The 24,633-nt window shown below is 37.7% G+C and overlaps 1 protein-coding gene and 1 long non-coding RNA gene across 2 annotated transcripts in view; both read right to left on the bottom strand.

Moving 5' to 3' along the window:
* Window positions 1-394: 394 nt before the first annotated feature.
* On the bottom strand, window positions 395-7,160 carry LOC140186910 (troponin I, slow skeletal muscle-like). Its single transcript, XM_072241670.1, has 7 exons — window positions 7,118-7,160; window positions 5,342-5,383; window positions 5,104-5,235; window positions 3,923-4,012; window positions 3,654-3,830; window positions 780-874; window positions 395-670 (listed from the first exon to the last, which is right to left on the bottom strand). Exons 3-7 carry the CDS (start codon window positions 5,227-5,229, stop codon window positions 667-669), a joined length of 492 nt encoding a protein of 163 aa, XP_072097771.1. The 5' UTR covers window positions 5,230-5,235; window positions 5,342-5,383; window positions 7,118-7,160; the 3' UTR covers window positions 395-666.
* Window positions 7,161-9,555: 2,395 nt separating this feature from the next.
* Window positions 9,556-24,633, bottom strand: part of LOC140186911 (uncharacterized) — a 27,910-nt gene continuing 12,832 nt past the window's right edge. Inside the window, exons 2-3 of the long non-coding RNA XR_011882962.1 lie at window positions 15,942-16,063; window positions 9,556-9,637 (exon numbers count right to left, since the gene is read on the bottom strand). This is a non-coding gene — a long non-coding RNA (uncharacterized lncRNA). The remainder of the gene's footprint in view (window positions 9,638-15,941; window positions 16,064-24,633) is intronic.

Below are 24,633 nucleotides of genomic sequence, written 5' to 3'. Positions count from 1 at the left end.
CCATGGAGAGGAATAAACAGTTGACGTTTTGGGCCAAGACCCTCAGATCCCCTCCATCAATGCTGCCTGACCTATGAGATCCTCCTGCTTTGTGTGTGAGTTGCTTTGGATTTCCAGCATCTGCAGAATCTCTTGTCCTTGAGACATTGGGTTTTCTTTCACCTTTTCATTTAGAAGGTGTGAAAAATCTGGTAACTCTGTAGTTACTGAGACAAGTCTTTAATTTCACCAGATTTGTAATAGTGGGACATGAACATGTGTGCCAGTACCAAACCATCGAACTAATAGTCCATTATCCCATTGAAGCATTACCATAGTGCTAAGAGCAATTAATTGATAGCTGGTTGAGAAATTCAAAGTCCAATAATAAAAATGAGACAGTGACATTAACCGGTTAAAAGGAATTGTTTTACTTCTCATTTTTAGTTAACAGGGAAGCAAGTAACTTTAAACAGATCATGTGAAAGTTTATCATTTCCTATCTGTAGTCACCATAGTTGCAAGAAGTTTAATACTGCACCTGAAATTCAGTAGGATGATAGAGAAATTGAAAACAATTAATCAAAGTATTTTACCGTGTCAGAAAACTGATAAACGAAACACTGCAGAGTAAAGAGTAAAGCGACTGGTTTATGCTTTCATTGAACTTGCAATATTCCATGTGAATTACCTGCAGAAAAGCAAAGTATTAATAATTATTTTCATTAAAATCAAATTATAAAATATTTCTGATATTGAAATTTTAGGGATTAAGGTGCATCAAATAAGGAAAAACTCACTGGGTACTGGCAGCATCAAACATCTTCTTCCTGCCTTCCATGCCTGACTTGGCTGCCACATTCTTACGCCAGTCGCTTACTTCAACATTGCGTTCCTGCAGAGAGTTCGCAAAACAGTGCACATTTAGAATAAGTGGTATCTGTTTAGAATCAAGATAAAGAACATGCTTAAACACATTGCAAAACTGTTCAGGGCAGAAATTCTTTATACGTAATAGTGTGAAATAGGTGCTATTATATTGAACATCTCTTATACACCGTGACCAATAGTCAAACCCATTTATTTTGGATAATGAACCCACCACCATCTAATGAGGCCATTAAAACTCTTTGAAATGTAACTATGGGAATGGAATTACATGGTCTGAAAAAAAGATGATTGATGACTAAATCCATCCTACCAGTCTGGTTCATTTTAGTTCTCATGAAAGCTTGAAGTTGCTTAGGACCAGTGTTGGGGGATCAAGCAATAGAAGGCACAGGTCTAAAGTGGGAGGAGATAGATTGAATAGAAATGGATGGGGCAACTTTTTCGCCTCGAGAATGAGCTGCCAGAGGAAGTAGTTGAGGCAGGTACATTAACAACAAAAGATATTTGAACTGGTACATGGATAGGAAAGTTTGAGAGGGATATACGCCGAATTAAGGCAAATAGGATCTAGCTTAGATGGGAATCTCGCTCGGCATGGCCCAGTTGCACCGCAAGGTCTGTTTCTATGCTGTATGACTCCAGGATTCTAAATGCAGGAAAAGCCAATTCCTCTAAAAGAGAATCTACCATCCTTAATAGGCTTGATCATGCAGATCCTTGTGGCTGAACTAAATGTTTGCTATTGTGTTGTTCCCACTGCATAGCTGACATCACGACCACAACCAGCCTGTGGGGTACAGCCAATTGTGGGTGGAGACCAGGCCACAGCTGGCAGAAAGGAAGGCCCTGCCCTCAGCTGTTCCTTTGGCCTCTGACAAAGCAGAAGTTAAGAAGGCTTCTTCATGACTTACAAATGTCTCTGATGACTTGGAACATTTGGAAACAGTTGAAAAAATAAATAACTAAGAAAATTAAAAGTTAGTTTTAAACTGTATAAATAATGCATTAAACATAGTGAAATAAACAAAAATAAACAAAACATATCTTTTTAATGAAGGTCAGTAAGCCCATTCAAATGAATGGGTTGCATCAGGAATAGATGGTGTCAAACTAAAGGATCTGGTATGAAGTACTTTTGTTCCTTGACACAGCAAATTACATAACTTCCTTCACCTCAATAGTCAGACCAGGGGAAGAGCAAGCCGTCACATGTACGCTCATCTGACCTTCACTGCATTCCTGCCTCTGTACAGTACATCAATGACCATAAGACCATATGAATTAGGGGCAAAATTAGGCCATTCGGCCCATCAAGTCTGCTCCACTATTCAATCATGGCTGATTTATTTTCTCTCTTAACTCTATTCTTCTGCTTTCTCACTGAGCCATAAGACCATAAGATATAGGAGCAGAATTAGGCCATTTAGTCCATTGGGTCTGCTCCACCATTTCATCATGACTGATCCAATTTCCCTCTCAGCCCCAATCTCCTGCCTTCTCCCCATAACCCCTCATATCCTGACCAATCAAGTATCTATCAACCTCTACCTTAAATACACATAAAGACTTGGCCTCCACATTGCCTGTGGCAATGAATTCCACAGATTCACCACTCTCTGGCTAAAGAAATTCCTCCTCATTTCCTTTATAAAAGGACACCCCTCTATTCTGAGTCTGTGACCTCTTGTCTTAAGACTCTCCCACTGAGAGTACTATAGACTTTGTAACTTTGACATCCTTACGAATTAAGAACCTATCAACCTCCATTTTAAATATACCCAATTTATATCGCCTCCACAAGTCATTTGTAGCAATAAACTTCATAGATTCACAATCATCTAGCTAAGATAAATTCTCCTCATCTCTGTTCCAAAGTGATGCCTGTGTTCTGAGGCTGTGCCCTCTGGTCCTAGACTCCCCCACTGCTGGAAATGCACAGTGCACAGTGAAGCACAAGTGCCTATGAGTGACCTCAAGGAGAACCCTCCACCTAGGATCCTGCAGTCTCTGTAACACAGAGTCCCCCTTCCTAATGTCAATTCCTGTCAGGCGCTACTTGCAAATGACCACTCACATCCAATAACAATGATGTCATCATGCAAGCTAAAGCAGAGACTCATTCTCACATGCAATGGACTAGGTTATAATTTTTAACCAAATTTAAATTATTTTACAGATTTTTTTTACCAAGTGTGAAATGCAGATCGGGATGTGCATATAAGATTGAGATGAAAAGTCACCCGTAATTATTTCAAGGAACTGAACTCAACTTAAAAGTATATTTTACCAGGAGAGGTCATTAAATTGCATTTATGGCCTAAATACCATGAACAGGACATCATTCTCTATGATACCACACTTAAATGCTTTTTTTAAATAAATAATTGAAATTCTTATTAATTCATTTATTACTGTTGAATGTTACAAGGCAGTCTATGACGGATCAAGGATGTCATTTGGAATGCAATGCTTAACTGTGCATGTATCTATATCACTGTTATCTTATATCCTGAGTTATTATTTGTTGCAAAAGGCATGATTAGATTAGATTAGATTAGACTATGAGGACACTCAGTCACAAAATAATCACAAAATGACTTTTCAATATTAATAAATGTACTTATTAAACATGCTTGGCGTTAATATTAATGGAACTTCTATGCCTGACAATTAAGAGTGATGAATTATTCCATGTCTGAATATTTCGCACATAAACACTGATGCAGAAAATAAATATTATGAAATCCCAATGTGGAAATATAGAGATGTTATTTAATTATTACCTTTTCTGTATCATCCTTTTTGACTGACTTTAGGTTGGCTCTCAGATCCATAGATACTTTGTGCTTGGATCCCAACAAAGCACGCAACATAGCATCAGCTGAAACACGGACCCTACGTAAAGGAGGTCGCTTAAACTTCCCTCGAAGATCAAGAATTTTCAGGGACAGATCATGAATCTGTTCAGAGAAAATTGTGTATAAAATGTTAAAGGTAATTGATCCACAGTACAGTTGAAAACATAGTTTAAAACGTCAAATTGGTGATGTACCTCATAACTGTTCTTTCCAGCTTTGAACTCAATGTCGTACCTTTCTTCATCAACAATCTCAATTCTTTGATGCAGTTCTTTGCACAAATTCTGCAGAATAGGAGGTTGAATAAATATTTTCACATATGCCACTTGATCTGATTTCACTTTTCACTTTCTTTAATTTTTTACAAAATCATTATCAGTCAAACTGTAATTCTTTTGCAGAAGTATCCTCTAAATACTTCTTAAATACTCCTTAATATAATTTGTCTGTGAGAACTTGCCTCATTCAGAAATACCAGCTGGTTTCTGAAATTCAACTGGTTCCACCTCCATCAATGGAAGATTCCACTGTCTAATTATCCCTGCTGTTAAGGACCATTTCAAAGGTCACATTTTGTTCTTTTTAAGACCGTTATAAGTCAAGCCCCTTATTGCAGCGAAAACAGACCAGAACTATTTATTTCATCATAGCTCTGCATCATCTTGAAGACATTCACCAGATTTGATTTGATCAACTATTTTCCTTAACCACTTAATGCAGTATTCCAACAAATACTAACATTTTGATACTCAATTAATATATCTTGAAGTGGAGACTTCTCTTTCCAAAGCAAAATAAAACTTTAAGTTATTTCACACATTGAAACAGGGATTAAAATTCAAACTGTGCATTATCATTCATCTCCTTCCCCACAGCCTTTTAAAGAGGATCATCAAGCATTTCAAGGTCCTTTACAATTTAGATGGAAGGAATGTTACTTAATGTAGTTTTGTAGTATCAGGTAACGGATACACTCTTAAATAGAGAACCCACTGCTGAAATATTTTTAAACCATTTCCTAGTCTAGCTCCACAATGAAAAGTTTGGCTGTTGTTCTGGACATCCCTTCCTACTTACAAACCATGTATTTATTCTATTCCCAAGTTAACTGCTGATTTTAAAGAAACCAAAGCTGGAAAGTTTCCCTAACTGTTAACATGTTAATATGATATCAAAGTGGTCTGTGGCAATGGAGCTCCTGTTGGGCATCTTGCATCTTCCCTATTTTTGCATGGCCTAAAATGTTCATTTTAATAGTTGCTCAATGAAGGTTTTCTGGAAAATTACAGATCTTTATTTCTTAAATAAATCTTAACAATATTGTAGACTTTCCATTTCCTTGCTTAAATAGAACAAATATGTAAAAAGCCCTTACTTGCAATTCAGTTATGGAAAGGCCATTGAGGTTGAGGGGAGGTACACGTTCTGCTAGGAATTTTTCTTTCTCTTCACTCCTTTCCTCGATTTCTTTTTCCAGGTCTTCTTTGGCTTTGGCAAGCATTAGGATCTGTGTAAGCATGTTTAATAATTCACAATGTAAAATTAATGCAAGGTTGAACTTCCATAAGTATTTTCTAGATTAACAGAGTAAGAAACAAAAGAAGTTACATTACCTTCAGGTGGAGTTTGCGAGATGCCGAGATCTTGCTACTTTTCTGTTATTGAGAAGGAAAACAAAATTTTAGTGCTGTCAGGTATAGATAATTTGATAAGTACATTTAATCATGCATCCAACGGACAGCCAAATTCGAAAATGAGATTAAAGAGAGCTAGCAAACAGTGTCAATTCTTCACCTTGAACTCATTTCTACTGAGAGTTTGGCATCAGTGAATTTACTTCCAAAATGACAAAATAATTTACATTCCGAATGTGAAGCATTTTGAAAGGGATGAACATACTTAGAAGTACTTGTATATCTTAAAAAGTGAGCTGTCTAATGATGAGATGTAATATTTTGTTAGCGCAAAAATCAAAAAAATTAATTTATTAAAAATGCGATTCAGCTCTTTGTTCCTCTCAATTCTCTTCTCCTCTGCTCATCAGCATAACCTTACATTTCTTTAATCCCTTCATGAATGTATCCAGAATTTTCCTAATTGCATTATGCTGTTTGTCCCATCTTCATCATATGGTAATAAGATACACATGCTAAACACTATTCACTAACCACTAACTACTACCACAGTTCACTGTGTAAATTGATTCCACAACCTGCAGATTTACTTTCAAGGACTCTACAACTCTTGATCTCAATATTATTTATTTACTTTTTATTTGAACAATTTGTCTTCTTTTGCACATTGGTTGTTTGTCAATCTTTTTCATGTACAGATTTTCATAAATTCTATTGTAGTATTACTTTTCTTTCCTGTAAATGCCTGCAAGAAAGTGAATCTCAAGGTATTTTGATAATAAATTTACTTTGAACTTTAAACTTTGAACTACTTGTTTAAAACTACTCTCTTGAATTTCTTTCATTTCATCACTATGACCTCAATAAATACAAAGCAAAAGTTAGCCTCTTTTTTTTGCAATGCGACTGCAAATTAATTTTCTCTGAGTGCAATAGGATTGTATCAAATTACAGGTTGAACAGTTCCATTTCCAATATTTAACCAGGTGTGTCTGGGCACAAATCCCCCAGACATTTTCAAGTTTGATATGATTTTTGTGTCAATCATGCATAGGGTGGTATTATTTCCTGTTACTATTTCTGTCAGGGTAATGTAGAGAAAATTAGGCAAGTTGTTCCAGGAGCAGTTACTGCTTGGCATTCCTAAGATAACAATGACTTCATAATGCAGTGAAAAACTGAGTTCCCAGTAAGGTAAGTTCCTTAATTACTTATTATTTGTTGTTCCCCCTGTACCCTCCAGAACTCAATGCAGCAAACCCCTACCCACCTCCATTGCCACAAATTAGCCCATTACCATCCAAGTCTACGATGAAGGCCCCTATCATGATTCCCACCTGTAGGCACTCCATATATAAATAGTTAAAAAATGCACGAGCATTTCCTGACTCAGCATGTAATCTTAGTCTAACAATATTTCTTGCGACGAATCATAGGATGAAAATCTTCACAGGGTTTCTCTTGGTACCATTGTGGTGTTGTGCAGAGAGTAAATATCACTACACCAGAAGTCTTCCTAACATATCTTTACCATGGAAACTGTAACAAAAATTATAGGCTGCAGCTCTAGGGCAGGACTAGATGAAGTATATTTCTTTTTCTGAATCTGTATTGAGTTTTAGGGACTTTAACAAGTAGTCGCTAAATAAATATTGCCCCCTGAAATATAATCCAACCAAAGTTATGAGAAATAGGAAACTGATGGAAAAAGCAAGACTATTTTGTTGAGGAAGAAATGAAAAACAGGCTATTTACCTTAGCGATAAGCTCAGGGTGAAATCTTGAGCTTGGAACAAAACGCCTAGGAGGCGCTGGCTTTGGTGGCTCAGGCTCGGGTTCAGGCTCTGGCTCGGGTTCGGGCTCTGGCTCAGGTTCAATTTCCTCTTCCGCCTCTTCCGTTTCCTCAATAACTTCTTCTTCTTCATACTGCTAAAGTATCAAAAGGACAATTATCAGGTAGGCCATCCAAACTGATTCAAATTGGATATTAAAACATGCGGATAATCAAAAATACAATTGCTATGGAGAAAACCTTGAAGTTTGTTAATATACCTTACCTCTTCCCTAAAAGAGAAAGAGAGAGAAAGAAAATATGTGCATTAGAGAATACATCATAATTGGAGTATTCCAAATACATAGTATTTCAAATATAGCAAAAATATAAAGGTGATCCTAATCACTCAAATTTCTATTCATAACTTTGTTTAACTGCTCACTTATATGGTGATTTGGGCAAATGTTCAAAAGATATGGATTAGTCTTACATTTGTTCTTCCAAGTTATGAGAAATACATGCTCTTACCATGGACCAGACTATTGACAAAGTTTGGTCAACAAACATTGACAATGTTTGGCCTCTTAAAATCTCCTTTCGATACATATTTGGCTACCTTAATTCTTGCACACACCAGGCATAGCCACGAGTCGAACCATTTTTAAAGTGAAATGTAAGTTTAAAACAGGGGTAGGCAACCTGTGGCCCACGGGCCAGATCCGGCCTGCGAAGGTATTTTGATCGGCCCGTGAGCAAATATTGGGATACTATGCTTATCCGGCCCGCGAGCGATTTTTCCTTATTCTGAATGTTTCATGCGACCACATTGATGGACATGCATGGCGTCTTGTTACACTGGCCCCAGGTTCCGTTTTGTTCCAAACCAAACACTGGTATATACGAATGACGGGAAGGCAGACTACCTTATTAATATGTATTAGATACTCTCCGTGCACGCGCAGGTTTTCAGATGGGATCGTTCAAATTTGTAAACAGAAACAGTGTCACTGTGTTTTAACAAGAAATCCAAGCTAAATATCCAGATATTTACATGTGCTACGATACTTGTTGAATAACTCAAGTTTCAAAATAAAATCGAAGAAAAAAATTCCAATGGCAATGAATGCAAAACGCAGGAAAGTAGACACCAAGTGCCGAAATTTCCAAGACGCTTGGACACATTTTCCCACTTTTCAAAAAAGTAAAGTACAAGATCCAGGCATTTTTGTGAATATGGTCCAAAAATTGATAAAAGAGTTTTCATTCCGTTTTGCTGATTTTCGCTTGCATGCAAATGAGTTCAAGTTGCTTGCTACTCCATTTGATGTGGAAGTGGACACTGCATCATAAATTTTTCAGATAGAATTGATATTGAGATCGAAATTTCATTCTGAAAATGTGTCAGTACTTGGCTTCTATAGAAATATATATTCATCCAAGTGGAAAGTATCCTAACTTAGTGGACCATGAAAATAAGATGGCATCATTGTTTGGCAGCACTTATCTGTGTGAGCAATTATTTTCAAAAATGAAGCACACCAGGAACCATTTGAGAACAAGATTGACTGATGCCCGTCTGGATAATGTCTTGCTCTTGGCATCAACAAGTCTGACACCCAATATTGAGGAGCTTCCAAGCAACAAACAACATCAAGTTTCACATTGATATATCGACTGTTTGCATTAAAATTTTCTTTTTTATTATATTAATTTACCACCATTCAATGCATCATGTTCATACATTTTATGTTTAAAGATTCTTTCTGTCCTTTTAATAGATTCAAAAGATGTCTTGATTGAAATAAATTGCAACTAAACTGAGTTCTTTGATTACTAATTGGCATCCTTGGTTAAGTACAAATTATTTTCTAGCATGCATTATTCATTAATTTGAGGCAAAACGTAACTAGATGTATTTAAATGGATAAGTCCCATATTTCAAGTTTTTTATGGCATTTATCTGGCCCACTGTCCGCTCATTAATATGCGATCTGGTCCACAGAGGCAAAAAGGTTGCCGACTCCTGGTTTAAAAGGCCACTCTGCAGGATTTATCAAACACCAAAACGTTTTACATGGTAGATAGATGACATTGTTTAGAGGGCAATCATCAGCCATTAAATGATGAATTCCGAGCCCATCATATGCTAAATACACATATCACAAAGAGAGTAAAATCACTTGCAGCACAATGTTGCAATAAAATTGTTCAGTGAAATGCGAAATCACCAATCTTTTGGAGGATATTGTCTATCAGCTTTGCAAAAAAAAACATTATTCTGATATAACTTGCATCAAAAAACCAAAACATAATTATTAGTGTAATTTTTGACATGACTTTCTGAGTTTGAGAAAGAATGAACACGATTCTTTTTGTAAAGAAATACTCTAGAAAATGGAACTGAGTATTAGTATTTCAACTCTTGATCTTCGGATTACAAAATAAGAATCTGAGAAATATAAAACTTACTGGTCAGACATTTTGGAGTAGGGTCTTTAAACCTAGAACAGTAAACAGTGATGTTAGTTCATGGTGAAGTTTACCTTTTTATTTCACACTAACATGATTAGAAAAAAGAAATACTTGCAAAGAGATTGTAACATCTCAGTAAGTAATAATGACCAAGTTTCCAATCACCATTATTCTGTCTTATACTCCCCTTAACTATTAATTTTTCTTATCTGTTTTTTCTTCCTTCGCACCCCCATTATCTCAGATTATAATCTGTTTCACATTTTTATATGCATGTCAGTCTTCAGTGTATTTTCATTTCCCTGACAGAATTTAGTTTCCTTTCTTCCTCTGATTGTATACAGTGATCTTTCAACTCAATAGCATTGCTGAGAGCCAGGAACTTTAGATGTAGTTGCATTAAACCTGCACCCTGTAAAGGGGAACATCTGCTATATAATAACATGTTATTTTAATGCAGCTGGTTGCTACAAATCCATACTGGAGCTTCGTGATTCTGGTACAAAACTGTAATGACTTCAGAATTGATTAGTAAACAGTGGTACATATCTGATGAGGCATAAAAATAAAGACTTTAAATTATTTACGTATAAGTAGAGAGCTACAGTACTGTGTGAAAGTATAGCTAGGGTGCCTACGACTTATGCACAGTACAGTATTTGTCAACATGAAGCGGAGAACAAGTTTGTAAACCTGGCAGGAGCAAGGATGTTGTGAATTGTGAGGGTGGAGTGCCACGGGAGGGGCATGGGTCAGGTGGTGAAGAAGGAGTGCCAGGGTTGGAGTGTGGCTCAGGTGCAGACACACCCAGCCCTGAGACACCAGGCAAGGTCATTTGATTTCAAACAATTGGTAAATTGATCATTACAGAATGTCTCTCTAGTACTTTCTGTTCCCTCCCCTCTTCCTTCCTCTTTTCCAACCATGATTCCCCTCTCCCTGTCCCCTTCTCACTCTCAGTCTACAATAGAGACCCATATCGGGTTTATCATCACTCAACTATGTCATGAAATCTGTTTTTTTTTGTGGCAGCAGTACAAAGAAATACATAATATTACTACAGTACTGTGCAAAATTCTTATGTACCCTAGCTATATATATGAGTCTAAGACTTTTTCACAGTACTATATTTACTTTCTATCACTTGTTCAGATGAATACTTTCTTCTTTCTTTCCCCATCCTTTACCTTTACAATGCATTCATCTCAGTATCAAAAGTAGGCACAAAATTGCTGATTCTTATGTAACCCAAATATAATATGATTTCTTCTTCTTATAGGCATCCGTTAGTCTCATGAGACCATGGATTTGTGCCTTGGAAGGTTTCCAGGGCGCAGGCCTGGGCAAGGTTGTATGGAAGACTGGCAGTTGCCTGTGCTGCAAGTCTCCCCTCTACATGACACCAGTGTTGTCCAAGAGAAGGGCATTAGGATCCATACAGCTTGGCACCAGTGTCGTCGCAGAGCAATGTGTGGTTTAGTGCCTTGCTCAAGGACACAACACGCTGCCTCAGCCAAAGCTCAAACTAGCGACCTTCAAATCACTAGACGAACGCCTTAACCACTTGGCCACGTGCCTACACAATATGATTTATTGGTGATTAATTAACCCAATGATGATATCTAGTATAAAAATAAATGCATAACTATTCAAAATTAGGTCTGTGTTCTTGTGTAAAATGAAGGTGACAAATAATTAATGGCATTCAACACCTCAACAGTTGTGGTCCTTTCTAATATTGACTGTGGAGTTCATTTACTGAATACGGAGAGTCACCTGCTCCATGGGGTTTCTGCTGCTCTTGAGGTGAAGTGGCAATGGCAGAATGGGGGAAGCCCTGAAGAAATTCGTGCCCATTGACAGCTCCATTCTTTACTGAATAGATAACACAGTGGTGTGGAGTCAGAGATTATGGGCTTCAGCTCATTTCAGACACTTTGAACACAAAATCAGCACAAGGTTATCAGTATTATATTATTGGAATTGCATTCTTTTGGTGCCCACCTCCCTGCCCCACCCAATGTGTCTGTCAAGTTGTATTAAAAGACGACTTAATATTGTTTTAGGTAACTCTGTCAAGAGTATGGCTGGCTGGTGATGTGGTGGTGTAGTGGCATCGGCACCGGACTTCGAAGTGAGTAGTCCCAGGTTCAAATCCAGCCAGCTCCTTGCACGCTTTCCAGAAACGGCAAGGTTGCCGCCAAGTGCACCACAAGGTGCAGAGCGGAACAACAACAACAACAATCAAGAGCACAGAGGCAGATAAAAGTGTAACTCCAGGAAATAATGGAGGGCTGTGCCAGATATAAAGAGGCAGATGACTGGCAGGTGTGGTAATGGGGCAGCTTAAAGCAAAAATCTACACGCGCTGAAGCTAGGTGGGAATGTCATCAGGGGATGATGGAGCAAAGTTTTGAGAAGAGGAGGGATGGAGGGAATCACTAGGGAAAATATCATTAAAGAAGGAACCTATCTGTCTTATTCTTAGAAACGTTGCAACAGGCCTCAATCAAACTCTTGTACATCATATATTTAGAAGCTTGAAGCCAATTAACTTCACTGCACATGCCCAGCAGTCTGTCCTCATACTTGAGGAACAGTGTCAAAATGTCAAATGCACTACGTGCACACAAAGTGTCCAGTCACATTTGGGTATTAGAAGTTGAATAAAATTCACTTAAAACATAGAATGTCACGCCATGCTGGAGCATTTTGTTCCTATTGTTACACTGCTGTTTGTGGCAGCCTGTTGTTGATAAGGTAGCAGTCACATATTCTTTATTATTATCAGTGACCAAACATTGTTCGCTGGAAATTCTTTTGGAAGAGAGGTTGTAACAATGCAAGTCTTTCCTTTTTAATCATCTTCTCGTTCTCGCCAAGCAGAACTTCCTGGTGGTCAAACATTTTAATTCCCATTCCTGTTCCAATATGTCGGCCCCTGGCTGTCTCTTGTGCCACGATGAGTTCCCCCTCAGGGTGGAGGTGCACCACTTTATATTCTGTCTGAGTTGTTTCCAACCTGATGGCATGAATATCAATTTCTCCTTCCAGTAGAAAAAAGTTTCCCTCTCCCTCCCTTCTTCTTCTATTCCCCACTTTGGCTTCTTACTGTATATCTTCTCACCTGCCTATCACCTCTCCCTGGTGCCCCTTCTCACTCCCTTTTTCCTATGCTCCACTTGTCTCCCCTATCAGATTCCTTCCTCTCCATCCCTTTATCTTTCCTAAGCATCGGGCTTCACCTATCATCTTCTACCTATCCTACTTCCCCTCCTCCCGCCTCTTTATTCTGGCATTTTCTCCCTTTCTTTCCAGTCCTGAAGGAAGATTTTGGCTTGAAACGTCGACTGTTTATTCATTTCCATGGATACTGCCTGATCTGCAGAGTTTCTCCAGCATGTTGTGTCTGTTGCTCTGGATTTCCAGCTTCTTCAGAATTTCTCGTGTTTATCATCTTGTTTTGCCTGTTAGTCGTAACTTCATTGTTTAGAGGAACCAATATTACATCCTAATGCTTTGTATAGAAATGTGCATTTCTGGGATAATTCGGAACTGTGTCAGTCCAAATTCATGTTTCTGATACTCATACTTGCAACAGTGTCTTTTTCTAAACCATGATGTACGACATTCTACTGGCTCCAATAGCAGCAATGGCCAGAAGCCAAGACTGAAGCCCCTGTGCAGTCATACGCTGCTGCCCGTCAGCTTCAGTCTGTCAGTGGCAGTGTGGAACTGCTGGTCAATTCCTTTCTATTGTTAGAAATATAAAGGTCACATAGCAGGCAAATGGAAACATTTTTCTTTTGTGTTTTTTCCCCCTATCATATCCCCATACTGAACCGTAGCATGGTGGAGCATTAGAAGTGCTCCTGTCTCACAGTTCTTGAGATCTTGGGTACTGTCTGCATATTCTCCATGAATGTATGGATTTCTGTAGGGTGCTTCAGTTTAGACTTACGTCCCAAGGATGTGCAGGTTGGTGATTTGACTACTTTAAATCATCTCTTAGGGTATGGAGGTGGCATGAGCATAAAATGGTAGTTAATGAGTATGTAAAAAAAGAATAAGTTCCATGGAAAATAATGGCGGGGTGGGGGGGAGAATTGGGACTGACGAGATTCTTCTGTTGGGAGCTAGTATGAACATGAAGGGCTAAATGACTTCCTCCTGTGTTGTAATAATTTAAGCAAGTCAGAAGCCTGTGCTCCTGCTGGATCCAATGCTCACACACCAACATCTCCACAGTGGAAACTACCTCTGTGAGCCTTAGACACAAAATATTTAAAATTGTACCACCAAACCACAGTAGCTGAGCTGAATCCTTCCGACAAAGGTAACAGTCTAACTATAGGATGCAGAGGCACTGTGAGTAACAGTAGTCCCACAACTACTGGTGTGATAATGCTACAAAAGGGTGATTGAAAGTGGACCTTCCTCACTCAAGTAGTTTAACTACTTTCTAAACACAACTGGAAAAATTGCTTGTTCCATTTAAATTTACATATTTTATCTCACCAATTTAATCTATCACCTCATTTTTCCCCTCAGTCCATAGTTGCTCTTTATTTAGTTTGATATGTCGTTCTATTACTCACTTTTCATCTATGAGATTGAACAGATATTTGTCTATCCTTATTAGGCTATCTGTAGGTATGCGCCTTTACAGACAGAGGCCTTTGCTATTGTTGTTTACATGTGACACCATTCCAACAGAGGTTAGTGAATAGAATCCAGAAGGGCTCCTTTGAAGGTCAACATCTTGCCAAATACATGAACTTTGAGACTAAACGTTATGTTTTCTTGCCCCAGCTGAAATCTTACTGGGACCTTACTGATTAAGCAGCTCAGCTGCTTACTGGATCCATGTCCTAAAAGGCCCAGAAGTTGCATTTGCATTGTAAGGAATGATACTGCAGCTGACGCATGGGGAGAGGTGGGGGAATTTTAACCTAACCCTTACCATCAGAAAATGTACAGGATAAAGTCTAATCTCATTTTATTAGCTTTCCTAGCTTTAATCTCTATATCGATCAGTGGCCTATGATCCTTCCTGTCTTGTAGGTTAAGTTAAAAGTATCAAAATTGCAGGATGATATTCAGCCGACATACAGATTGTGTGTTGTTTGAGGAGTGAAGAATGTGTTTATTTATTTATTAGGATACAGCACCGAATAGGCCTCTCTGGCTTTTCGAGCCATGCCACTCCATGATCCCCTGATTTAATCCAAGCCTAAACACAGGACACCCTACAATGACCAATTAACCTACTGACCGGTACATCTTTGGACAATGGGAGGACACCAGAGCACCCAGAGGAAACGTACGTGGTCATGGGAAGAATGTACAAATTCCTTACAGAGGGTGGCAGGATTTTAGTATAAGTAGATGTCCCCTCTTTTTCTGAACTCAGAAAAAAATCAATTTGTACTGTAAAGCACTTAGTTAATTTCACCATTCACTCAGAAGTATAAATATTTATCGGTGTATTCGTTAGATAGATCATTAATATCACTAATACAGCAACTATGTAAATGTTTTAACTAAAAAGTCTATTCTTGCTTCACCATACATCTCCAAACTAGTAGGCAAAATGGACTCCTACCATCCATCTTTAGATTTATAAATTTAAAATCATGTTCCCAAAATTGCTGTGTATGCACCTTGCTATTTAGATCAGTTTCTGCACAAGGCAATAATACCATAAAATCCTTTTCAGAACTCCAAGGCACAGATACACGAATGATATATTTTGCAAAATTGAAATATATGTGGGAGAAGGTGTACTGTACTTGAGTTGGTTTATAAAAAGCTCTAGAACTGCAGAAAAGATATATGTTAAATATTAGTTTGGATGCCATCTCTTCACCACATCTTTTATAACCATATAGTACATCTACTTTTATATTAAAATCTACAGGTTAACGTTTCCTGCAAAAAAAACTATTTAATGCTCATCATTTAACAATGAATTTGTGACACATTACTTGCTATTGTGATCTGTTATACTTTTCCAGAGTACTAACTTTCTCAGATGCTGATACTTAATTTTCCTTTAAAGGTATTTTAACTAATTGGATTGCATTGTACTATAATACATGCTTCTCACATAAACAAGTTTTACTATAAACATCTAATGTCTATAGTGTTAGTGATTTTTCAAATTCATGAAAAATGTAAGTGACTGAAAATATTAATCTGTTATCATTCATAACTGTGAAACAATGGGATGGATAGCCTTGAACTCCCAAAGCTTTCTTTTTTTTAAATGCACAGATTTGTTTGTTATTAACTCCAGTTCTCACTTGTAAGAAATGTTGGAACCATTCTTACCTTCCTTAGCACTTATCAGACTTCTCTTAGTTGGGAAACAAAGCTAAGGGTGAAAGGACTCGTGCTGGTTTTTATCATAAAACACCAAATGAAGCCACCATCCGATTGGATAATAATTTTAGCTGTAAGACGTGAAAGGATGTCATAGTTTATTTTTAGCAATCAATCAACATCTGACATACAATCCTCAGTTAAACTCAGGAAACACTTCATTATCTTTGTGCTAACATTATAATATGTTTATCCTGGCAATACATAAACTGTACAGTTTTATTTTGAAAGAAATTAAAGCATATGCACATTAGCATTTAAAATACTCAATGGCATTGTTTGTCACATTCAAACAAAATAATGTTCTTCCTCTAGTAAGTTACATTTTGTTATCAGTTTTATTTCAGTCAAGAAAATCCTTGTGGTGCCAACACTATTAATATAATATGTAGGTCAACTGTTCAACTACTAATTCTTTCCGCATGTATTGTATAGATTTCTTTCAGAAGAGGAAAATGAACGCCCTAATAATCCATAGCAAGCATTTCAAGAAATCACTCTCATTATTTTGTCCAAGAAAAACATGTAAGACATTGTTGTATCTAAGTTTTATTTAGCATTTGGCCTTCTTTTGCACATTGTATGTTTGTCAGTCTTTGTTTGTCTGCAGTGATTCTATCGTGTTTCTATGTTGTATTATGTATGCCAGAAGGAAAATGACTCAGAATGACATATACCCACTTTGATAATAAATTTACTTTGAACTTTGATTATTTTGTACAAAATAGTAAATTTCTAAAAGAATTTATTGTTCTGTTGAAAATTCATTAACTTGCATGTACAAACCTTACCCAGTTTTGGCTTTGGTATATAACTTGAATTGGAGATGAAAGATGGGAGCAAAGGAATCCTTCAGTCTCAGTACAACAAATGGTCGTGACTTATCAAAAGCAATGAACAGCTGATACCACAAGAATCTGCTTGAACTACTTACAAATTTATTTTTACTTTGAGATTAAATTTTAAAAAGTTAGTTATTACTTCAAAAGTAGATCAGTGCTTGTTATAAATATTAATTGATTTAAGCTTGATCCGTGCAATCACTGACTTTGGTTACAGATTTCTTACAGTACAAAAGTGACTACAAAGGGACCTCTCTAGCTGTAAAACACTTTTGGAAGTCCGACACCAATGCAAGGCATTTCAAAAATACATGCCTTGTCTTTATCTTTATTAAATCTTTATTAAATAGTTGAAAATAAAGTTTTAATTTTGATAGGAAAAGAATAATGACATTCAAACAATTTCAATATATGTGAAGTCACAGAAGTGAAAGCTGTTTAACTTCACTGGTAATATCTCGCATCCTAACATATTAACTATCAGAATGCTTTTCATTCGTATGTTGCAATCTATTTCAATGCAATGGATTCAATTTGCAAAAACATGTATGAATACAATTTGAATTGTTTTATTGAGGGTTAGGAGATTTTTGCCTAACAATCTGATAATCCAGGAATGCAAGACCTGCTGTTATCAAATTGAGGAATGCGTGTCTGAAATCCTAACTAGCGCATATATTTCAATTGTCAATAGTTTCATCTTACTACATATTGCGCATTTAAAACTCATATTGCAAGCTTGATGTACTTATTATACCACGTCACGTTTTATAAAAATAAATTATATCTACAGATAATGATAATATCATTGCCAATATATTGTTGAGATTGATGATATTTGCAGTTATTAATGTGCAAACATTACAGTGAACCAGAGGTACAGTTAAATCTGCCAGTTGTTATATAAAGCCTGCTTCTCCATAAACTATGCGACAATGGTATCTTGCCATCTGAACTGCCATTGCTATATTAACAGTATGATATTGTGGATACAGGGCAAGACAAAGTTTGTGAACCCTTGGCAGTTATCTGATATTCTGCATTAATTACTCATAAAACATGCTCTGATATTCATCTAAATCACAATGATAGACAAACACAATCTCCCTAAACTAATAACACACAATTGTATTTTTCAAGTCTTTATTGAGAACATTGTTATATCATCCACAGTCCAGGCTGGAAAAAGTATGTGAACCCTTGTACTTAATAACTGGTAGAACCTCCTTTAGCAGCAATAACCTCCACCAAATGTTTCTTGTAGCTACTGTTCAGACTTGCATAATGGCGAGGAGAAATTTTAGACCATTCCTCCATTCAAAATTGTTTCAGTTTATCAATATTTCTGGGATACCTTGCATGAACAGCCCTCTTCAGTTTGTGCCATAGCATCTCAATTGGTTTAAGGCTTGGACTCTGACTTGGCCATTCCAAAACACAAGTTTTCTTCTTTTCAGACCATTCTGCTGTTGATTTACTCTTGTGTTTCGATTCATTGTCTTGTTGCGTCATCCAACTTCTAACAAGCTTCATGTGACAGACTGCCACCCTGACATCCTTCTGTAAAATGTCTTGATACAATTTTGAATTCATTGTTCCCTCAATGATTGCAATCTGTTCAGGCCCCGAGACAGCAAAGCAGCCCCAAGCATGATGTTCCTTCCAGATGGATGAGCTTTTGTTGTTGGTGTACAGTTTACTTTTTCCTCCAAACATAGCGGTGTGCATTTTTGCCAAAAAGTTCAACTTTTGTCTCTCCTGTCCACAGGACATTGTCCCAGAAACATTTGGAATATCCAGGTGGTCTTTTACAAACTTGAGATGTGCAGCAATGTTTTTTTTTTGGAAAGCAGTGGTTTCCTCCATGGTGTCCTTCCATAAACACCATTTTGTTCAGTGTTTTTCTTATAGTGGACACATGAACAGAGACTTTAGCAAGTTCTTGAGATTTCTGCAGGTCTTTTGCTGTTACCCTTGGGTCCTTTTTCATCTCCTTCAGCATTCATTGATTGAAACACCTGACTCCAAAAAGGTTTTGTAGAAGGCATTACACCAGAGCCTCACACTTTTTTGAGCCTAGACTGTGGTTATTTAAATGGTGTACTCGGTATTGACAAGAAGAAGTACAATTGTTTGTGTGTTATTGGTTTAGGAAGATTGTGTTTGTCTATTATTATGACTTAAATGAAGATTAGACCATATTTTATGAGTAATTAATGCAAAAGCAGGTGATTGTAAATAGCTCACAAACTTTTTCTTGCAACTTGCACAAAATAAATTGAAGAGTAAGAATTAATTCCCAACTTCCAAATTTGTAGCTTCATTATTTCAGATGTTAATTATTGTTTAGCATTTAATATTTTTTCTTATGTTTATTCTTTCATTCAGCCTTAACTTCTGTCTCTTTTTCTTTCTGTGCCTAAAGCTGCTGATACGATTCACTGGCCTGATCACTTCAGGTGATAAACAATGATTCCAGATGTCCCTATGGACAGCAACTCACCATAAAAATCCCATTGAAACTTTGAAACTCTGTGAATAACTGCAAGCTAACAAATAACAGGAAATGTTTGGTTAATACTCATAGAAAATGCTGGCTAAAGATATAACATAACATTATCACCAATGAATTAAGGTTTTCATAAGATTTTTAAAGTGAATCTTTCATTAAGTCTATTGAAGGGGAAAAAGGGGGACTTGCAGTTACTGCAGCTTATTCAAGTCCAAAATTACTTCACAGCAAAGTACTTTCAAATTACCCTACAAACATAGAAGCCAAACTGTGCACAACCAGGAGCAAAGAAAGAAAATTACAAAATAGCTCATGTTACTTATTTGGATATTGTCATTTCAGTGGAAAAATTTTGTCCATGGTTTCTGGTGAATTACCTAGACAAGGAATAACAGCTTGAAATGCTTTGGTGGCTGTTCACTCTACAGGCAAAGTAAGAAAGATGAGTGAGCAGTTTAAAAAAAATTATTACAAGAATACTAAATATATCCCTAGAACGGTAAGTTAGACTCTTGGCCTGACAATCTACCGCGTCATGATATTGCATCTTATGGTTTACCTGCACTGCGCTTCCTCTGTAGTCGTTACACATTATTCTGCATTTTTATTCTTTTACCTTGTTCTACCTCAATGCACCGTGTAATTAATTGATCTGTATAAATGGTATGCAAGACAATCTTTTCACTGTAACTCAGTACATATGACAATAATAAAACAATTCCAATATCTGAGCATTGGACATTAATTTCAAAGTAAAATGTCTTCACTTGGAAGCTTGCATTTATGAAGAAGGAGAGTTATGAGTAAAATTGAAGAGTCTTTGAAGGTAGCACGGGGAAAACATTCATCTCTAAATGGTGAGGCCAGCATTACCCAACCACAAGAACATCAGTGTATCATGTAGTGCTAATGACTCGTCAGCAGGTCAGTAGAGAATTTCCTTCTGGTTGCAGTTTATACTTAAGTCTGTCCTGGACATTTGTACCTGTACACATCAAGATGAACATATACATCATGCATTAAGTTAGATCAGGGAGATTCTCTAATAACTTCAGCAAGGTGTTTTGGGGTGGTGGCAAGACACTACATATCTGGTCCCTTAGCTTTACAATAGCCTTTCTTGGGTGCACCAATGAGGTTGTCAATTTACAATAAAAAGATGAGTAAAAGTGATTGGCTTGGTTTTCAGGAACTTTTATGTCACTGTTTTAAATAAATTATGCCTTAACCGTGTTTTTGAATTTATTATTTATGAATAACTTTTACTCATTCTAGCTATTAAATTTCTTTGAATGTTTCCACTTCTTATTTATTTTATGTATTTATTTATTTAGAGATACAGTGTGAAATAGGCCCTTCTGGCCCTTTGGGCTACACTACCCAGCAATGCATGGATTTGACCCTAGCTAGCCCAATCACAGGACATTTACAATGGCCAATTAACCTAGTAATGGTATATCTTTGTACTGTGGGAGGAGACCAGAGCACTAAGAGGAATCCACGTGCTCACGGGAAGGAATGTACAAACTTGCTTACAGAGGTCACTGGATTGTCTCTGATCGTTGGAGACATTTGGAAATAATGATAGGATTTGATTTTATAATCTACCAAAAGGTTATCAAAGTCGTCTTTGGGCTAGGCCTCACAGTTGCTTGAGCCTAGTTGGTACTTTGCTGGAAGAAAACTATAGCCAAGGTCTGTGGTTATTAGGGGCCATGTGGTTGAGCGATTGGTGCAAGAGATAACTCTCCATGTGGGGCAAATCCTGTGTGATCTGACCCAATGAACCACCAGATGCCTTATCTTACCACAAATCCTACCAGTCTCATAACTCTTCTGTTTGACAGAGCCAGACATCCCACCTCTCCCGGAAGTTCCTAGAGTCTCCCGCATATTGATAGTGGCTCCCTGACACCCGCAAATTATATACAATATCCCAGAAATGGATTTTTTTTTGAGAGCGAGCAAGGGAGAGGGAGGGGGAGAGGAAGAGACAGAGAGACAGAGAGACAGAGAAAGAGAGAGAGAGAGAGAGAGTGACTGACAGACGTAACTAGAGACTGACAGAGAGAGCATCCTGATTGGTCTCTCTTTGTGCTAAGTAGACCTATCTGTTTTCTCTGTGGGCGGGCTTTACAGTCAACCTCTCTCTCTCTCTTTCATTGTCCATCAGTTCAGTTTAGTGTCCTGCAGTGCCATGGAAGAGTGTTCCAAAAAAAGAAAATCTGTGAGCACAGGGCAGTTGAGATTCAAAGAGCTCTGACAGTTGATGAAGCTGCTTTTGGTGTTGCTAAATTCTAATTGTGATGTAGAAAGGGCATTCAGCATGGTGCATCAGATTAAGACAGAATTCAGAAGTCAGCTGTCTCACAAAACACTTGTGAATCTGATGTCTTGCAAACAAAATTAACAAACTCATTGACACAGACTGCTATGAGGTTGAGACTTCTGGCAAAATGCTCAAATCTGCCAAGCAAGCCACATCACAGTACAAGGAAAGTTTGCAAAAGAAATAGAAAAGCTATTTGCATTAGCATTGAGACTGTCAACAAAATACTCAACAAGCAATATATATATATATATACACACACACACACACACATATATGTGTGTGTGTGTAAATAATTTCAATATGTGATCAAATAAATTGTTGTGTTCTTTCATAATCAAATGTCCTGTATACATAAACCCTTGGAGGTCAACTGGGGTGTGGGGGTGGATATGGGGTTGTGGGGGCAGGGTGGTGATGCTACCTCCCTGAAATGAGTTTTTGCAGGGTGGGATGTCTGCAGAGCTTAGTGCACATTCCCATCACTCATCTACCAATAATTTGTATCCATAAAACAAACTCAAGCCTACTATTCAGTTTCTCTACATTTTCACACATCTAGCATTATTTTAATTTCCACAACTATATCTCAGAACTTTTACACGATAGTAGCTACATCGCTGTGGCAAGCTGACAAGAACATCATATCTGAACACTGTGCTCTGAAACACTTGCCTCTCTCTTACAGGGTAAAGCATACATAGAAATAGTTAATGTGCATGGCAGTAGGATATCCAGGTGCCTTACCATGATGGAAGAGATAATATGAGCTATCATTGAAATGGCCATTGTTGGGGTGCTGACCTGAAAGGCAGTGGTATTCTCCATAACTGTTCCACTTTCTCACATTCTACTTCTCTTCCAAATTATAGTGGCTTAAGCTTATAACTCCTACTTTTGCTCCCTTTCTCAGATGCCACCCCATTCCTTTCTCCTTTCAGACAGTCAAGAGCTGCCAGCATTTGAAGCAGTGGTGAAAGGGTAAGAAGTCAGTGAAATTCAGAAATACTGTCTCACAATTTAGAGATTGCTGCCACCAATTAAGATACTAATGGAAAGAAAGAACAGGAAAGATTTGTTTTATTTGTCTCATATACATTGAAACATACAGTGAAATGTGTTGTTTGCTTCAGCGAACAACACGCAGACTGAGCATTGTGTTGGGGGCAGCACACAGTGCCGCCATGCTTCCAGCGGCAATGTAGCATGCCGACACAATTCATGAACCCTACCTTTATGTCTTTGGTATGTGGGAGGAAACCTGAGTACCCGGAGGAAACGCAGGCGGTCGCTGGGAGAATGTACAAACTCCTTGCAGACAGTGGCAGGAGTTGAACCTGAACCGTGATTGCTAGTGTTGTAAAATGTTATGCTAACAATGCAAGTTCACTTACAATGTAGCTGATAGCTCAGAGGCGAGATCTGCAAATGGTGAAACATGAGATATAAGCGGCCTGTAACCATGGGAGATACATTATCATTTTTCTATGCAGCACCTTTTGCCTTAATTTTCAAATTTGGTTTGAAATAATTAAGTTATGTTCGCTTTTGACTTTGTATTGTGATGAAATGGTCAGTATCATGATAAACATCAGAGGAAAGGTGAGCTTTATTGGTGCTTAGGGAGATGAAAAGGCAAATACAAATATTGCAATTGGATGAGTTATTTATTGTCAGCTTGACTATTCAGGGATGTCTTGATTAGATCTACCATTAATCTTTCTCCAGGCAACATTAACATTGTTTCAACATGCCAATGATTTTAGCAATCATATTCTTGCTGTGTAGTTTTACGTGAGGTATAATGCCTGCATATGGATAGGCTGAGTATTAGGAAATAATCCTTAATGTCCCCAGTCGCCATCTCTTGGTTGACAAGATGATTCAGAGCTTTGGAGTTGCAAAGAGTGAAGGCAACATGACCGCCGTAAGGATATCAAGCATTGGTCTATCTATTATGGTGATAACAGAATTCAAAGGTGTGAAATCCACTTTGGATAAAGCTGTAGCTCATTTACTTGGCACCAAAGGTTCAAAGGTTGATTTGTTATCAAAGTATGTATCCATATGCAACTCTGAGATTTGTCTTCTGCAGATAGCCATGAAACAAAGAAAGAACATGAAAGTCGTTCAGAGAGAAACATCAAACCCACCTCCCACACAAAAAATAGAACAAGAATATTGACCCCTAAACCTCCCTTCCCTGCACAAAATGAAACAAGAATATCGACCTCCAAACACCCTCCCCTTGCAACAAAACAGACAAGAAATGGGCCAAAAACACAGAATATATAAACCATAAGTCTGAGAAAGTTCTCAGTCCATAAGCACAATCATCCAATCCATAACACAGAACCACTGTAACATCTTCTTTGTCAATGAAAGGAGAGACACCATACGAGTGCAGAGGCCTACCCGCTCGCCACAATGAACCACACAACAATAGGCTGCTCACAGGCTCTTTCTCTACAGCAATCAAAATGAAGACAGTTGGCAATGAACTTTTGCTCGCCTTCGGCATTTGCCTTGATGTCTCAACCTTCCTCAATGTTTTAATTGGCAAAACGGAGTCAAACATTGGGTCACACTGCATCTTGAGGTCACTTCACCTCAAGGCAGTCCAAGTACACACTCGCTCCCCAGAATCTTCTTGAAGACTGTGAAGTGCTGGATCATTCGTACAATCTCCAGACTGTAAATCACAGGCTCTAACAGTTCCAGAAACACAGGTAAGATGAACAACAGATGTAAAAGAAGTAAAATAGACATTTCCATGGGCCATCTGGAAGGTGTTGACTTTGGGAGTGTTGTATGCTGGCACCATCTTGGCCAGCAATGTGCCATGTGTTCAGCCATGGCACTCAACGTCATAGAGGAAGTCTGACATCTTTCCAGTGCTCTATGTCGTTAAACCTGATGTTGTTTGACAAAGGAGGATTAAATGTACTCATTCGCTTT

Source organism: Mobula birostris, chromosome 23 (genome assembly GCF_030028105.1).
Source record: "Mobula birostris isolate sMobBir1 chromosome 23, sMobBir1.hap1, whole genome shotgun sequence".
NCBI lineage: Eukaryota > Metazoa > Chordata > Chondrichthyes > Myliobatiformes > Myliobatidae > Mobula > Mobula birostris.
Note: the sequence above shows the minus strand (reverse complement) of the source record. Positions and strands in the feature narration are given on the sequence as shown.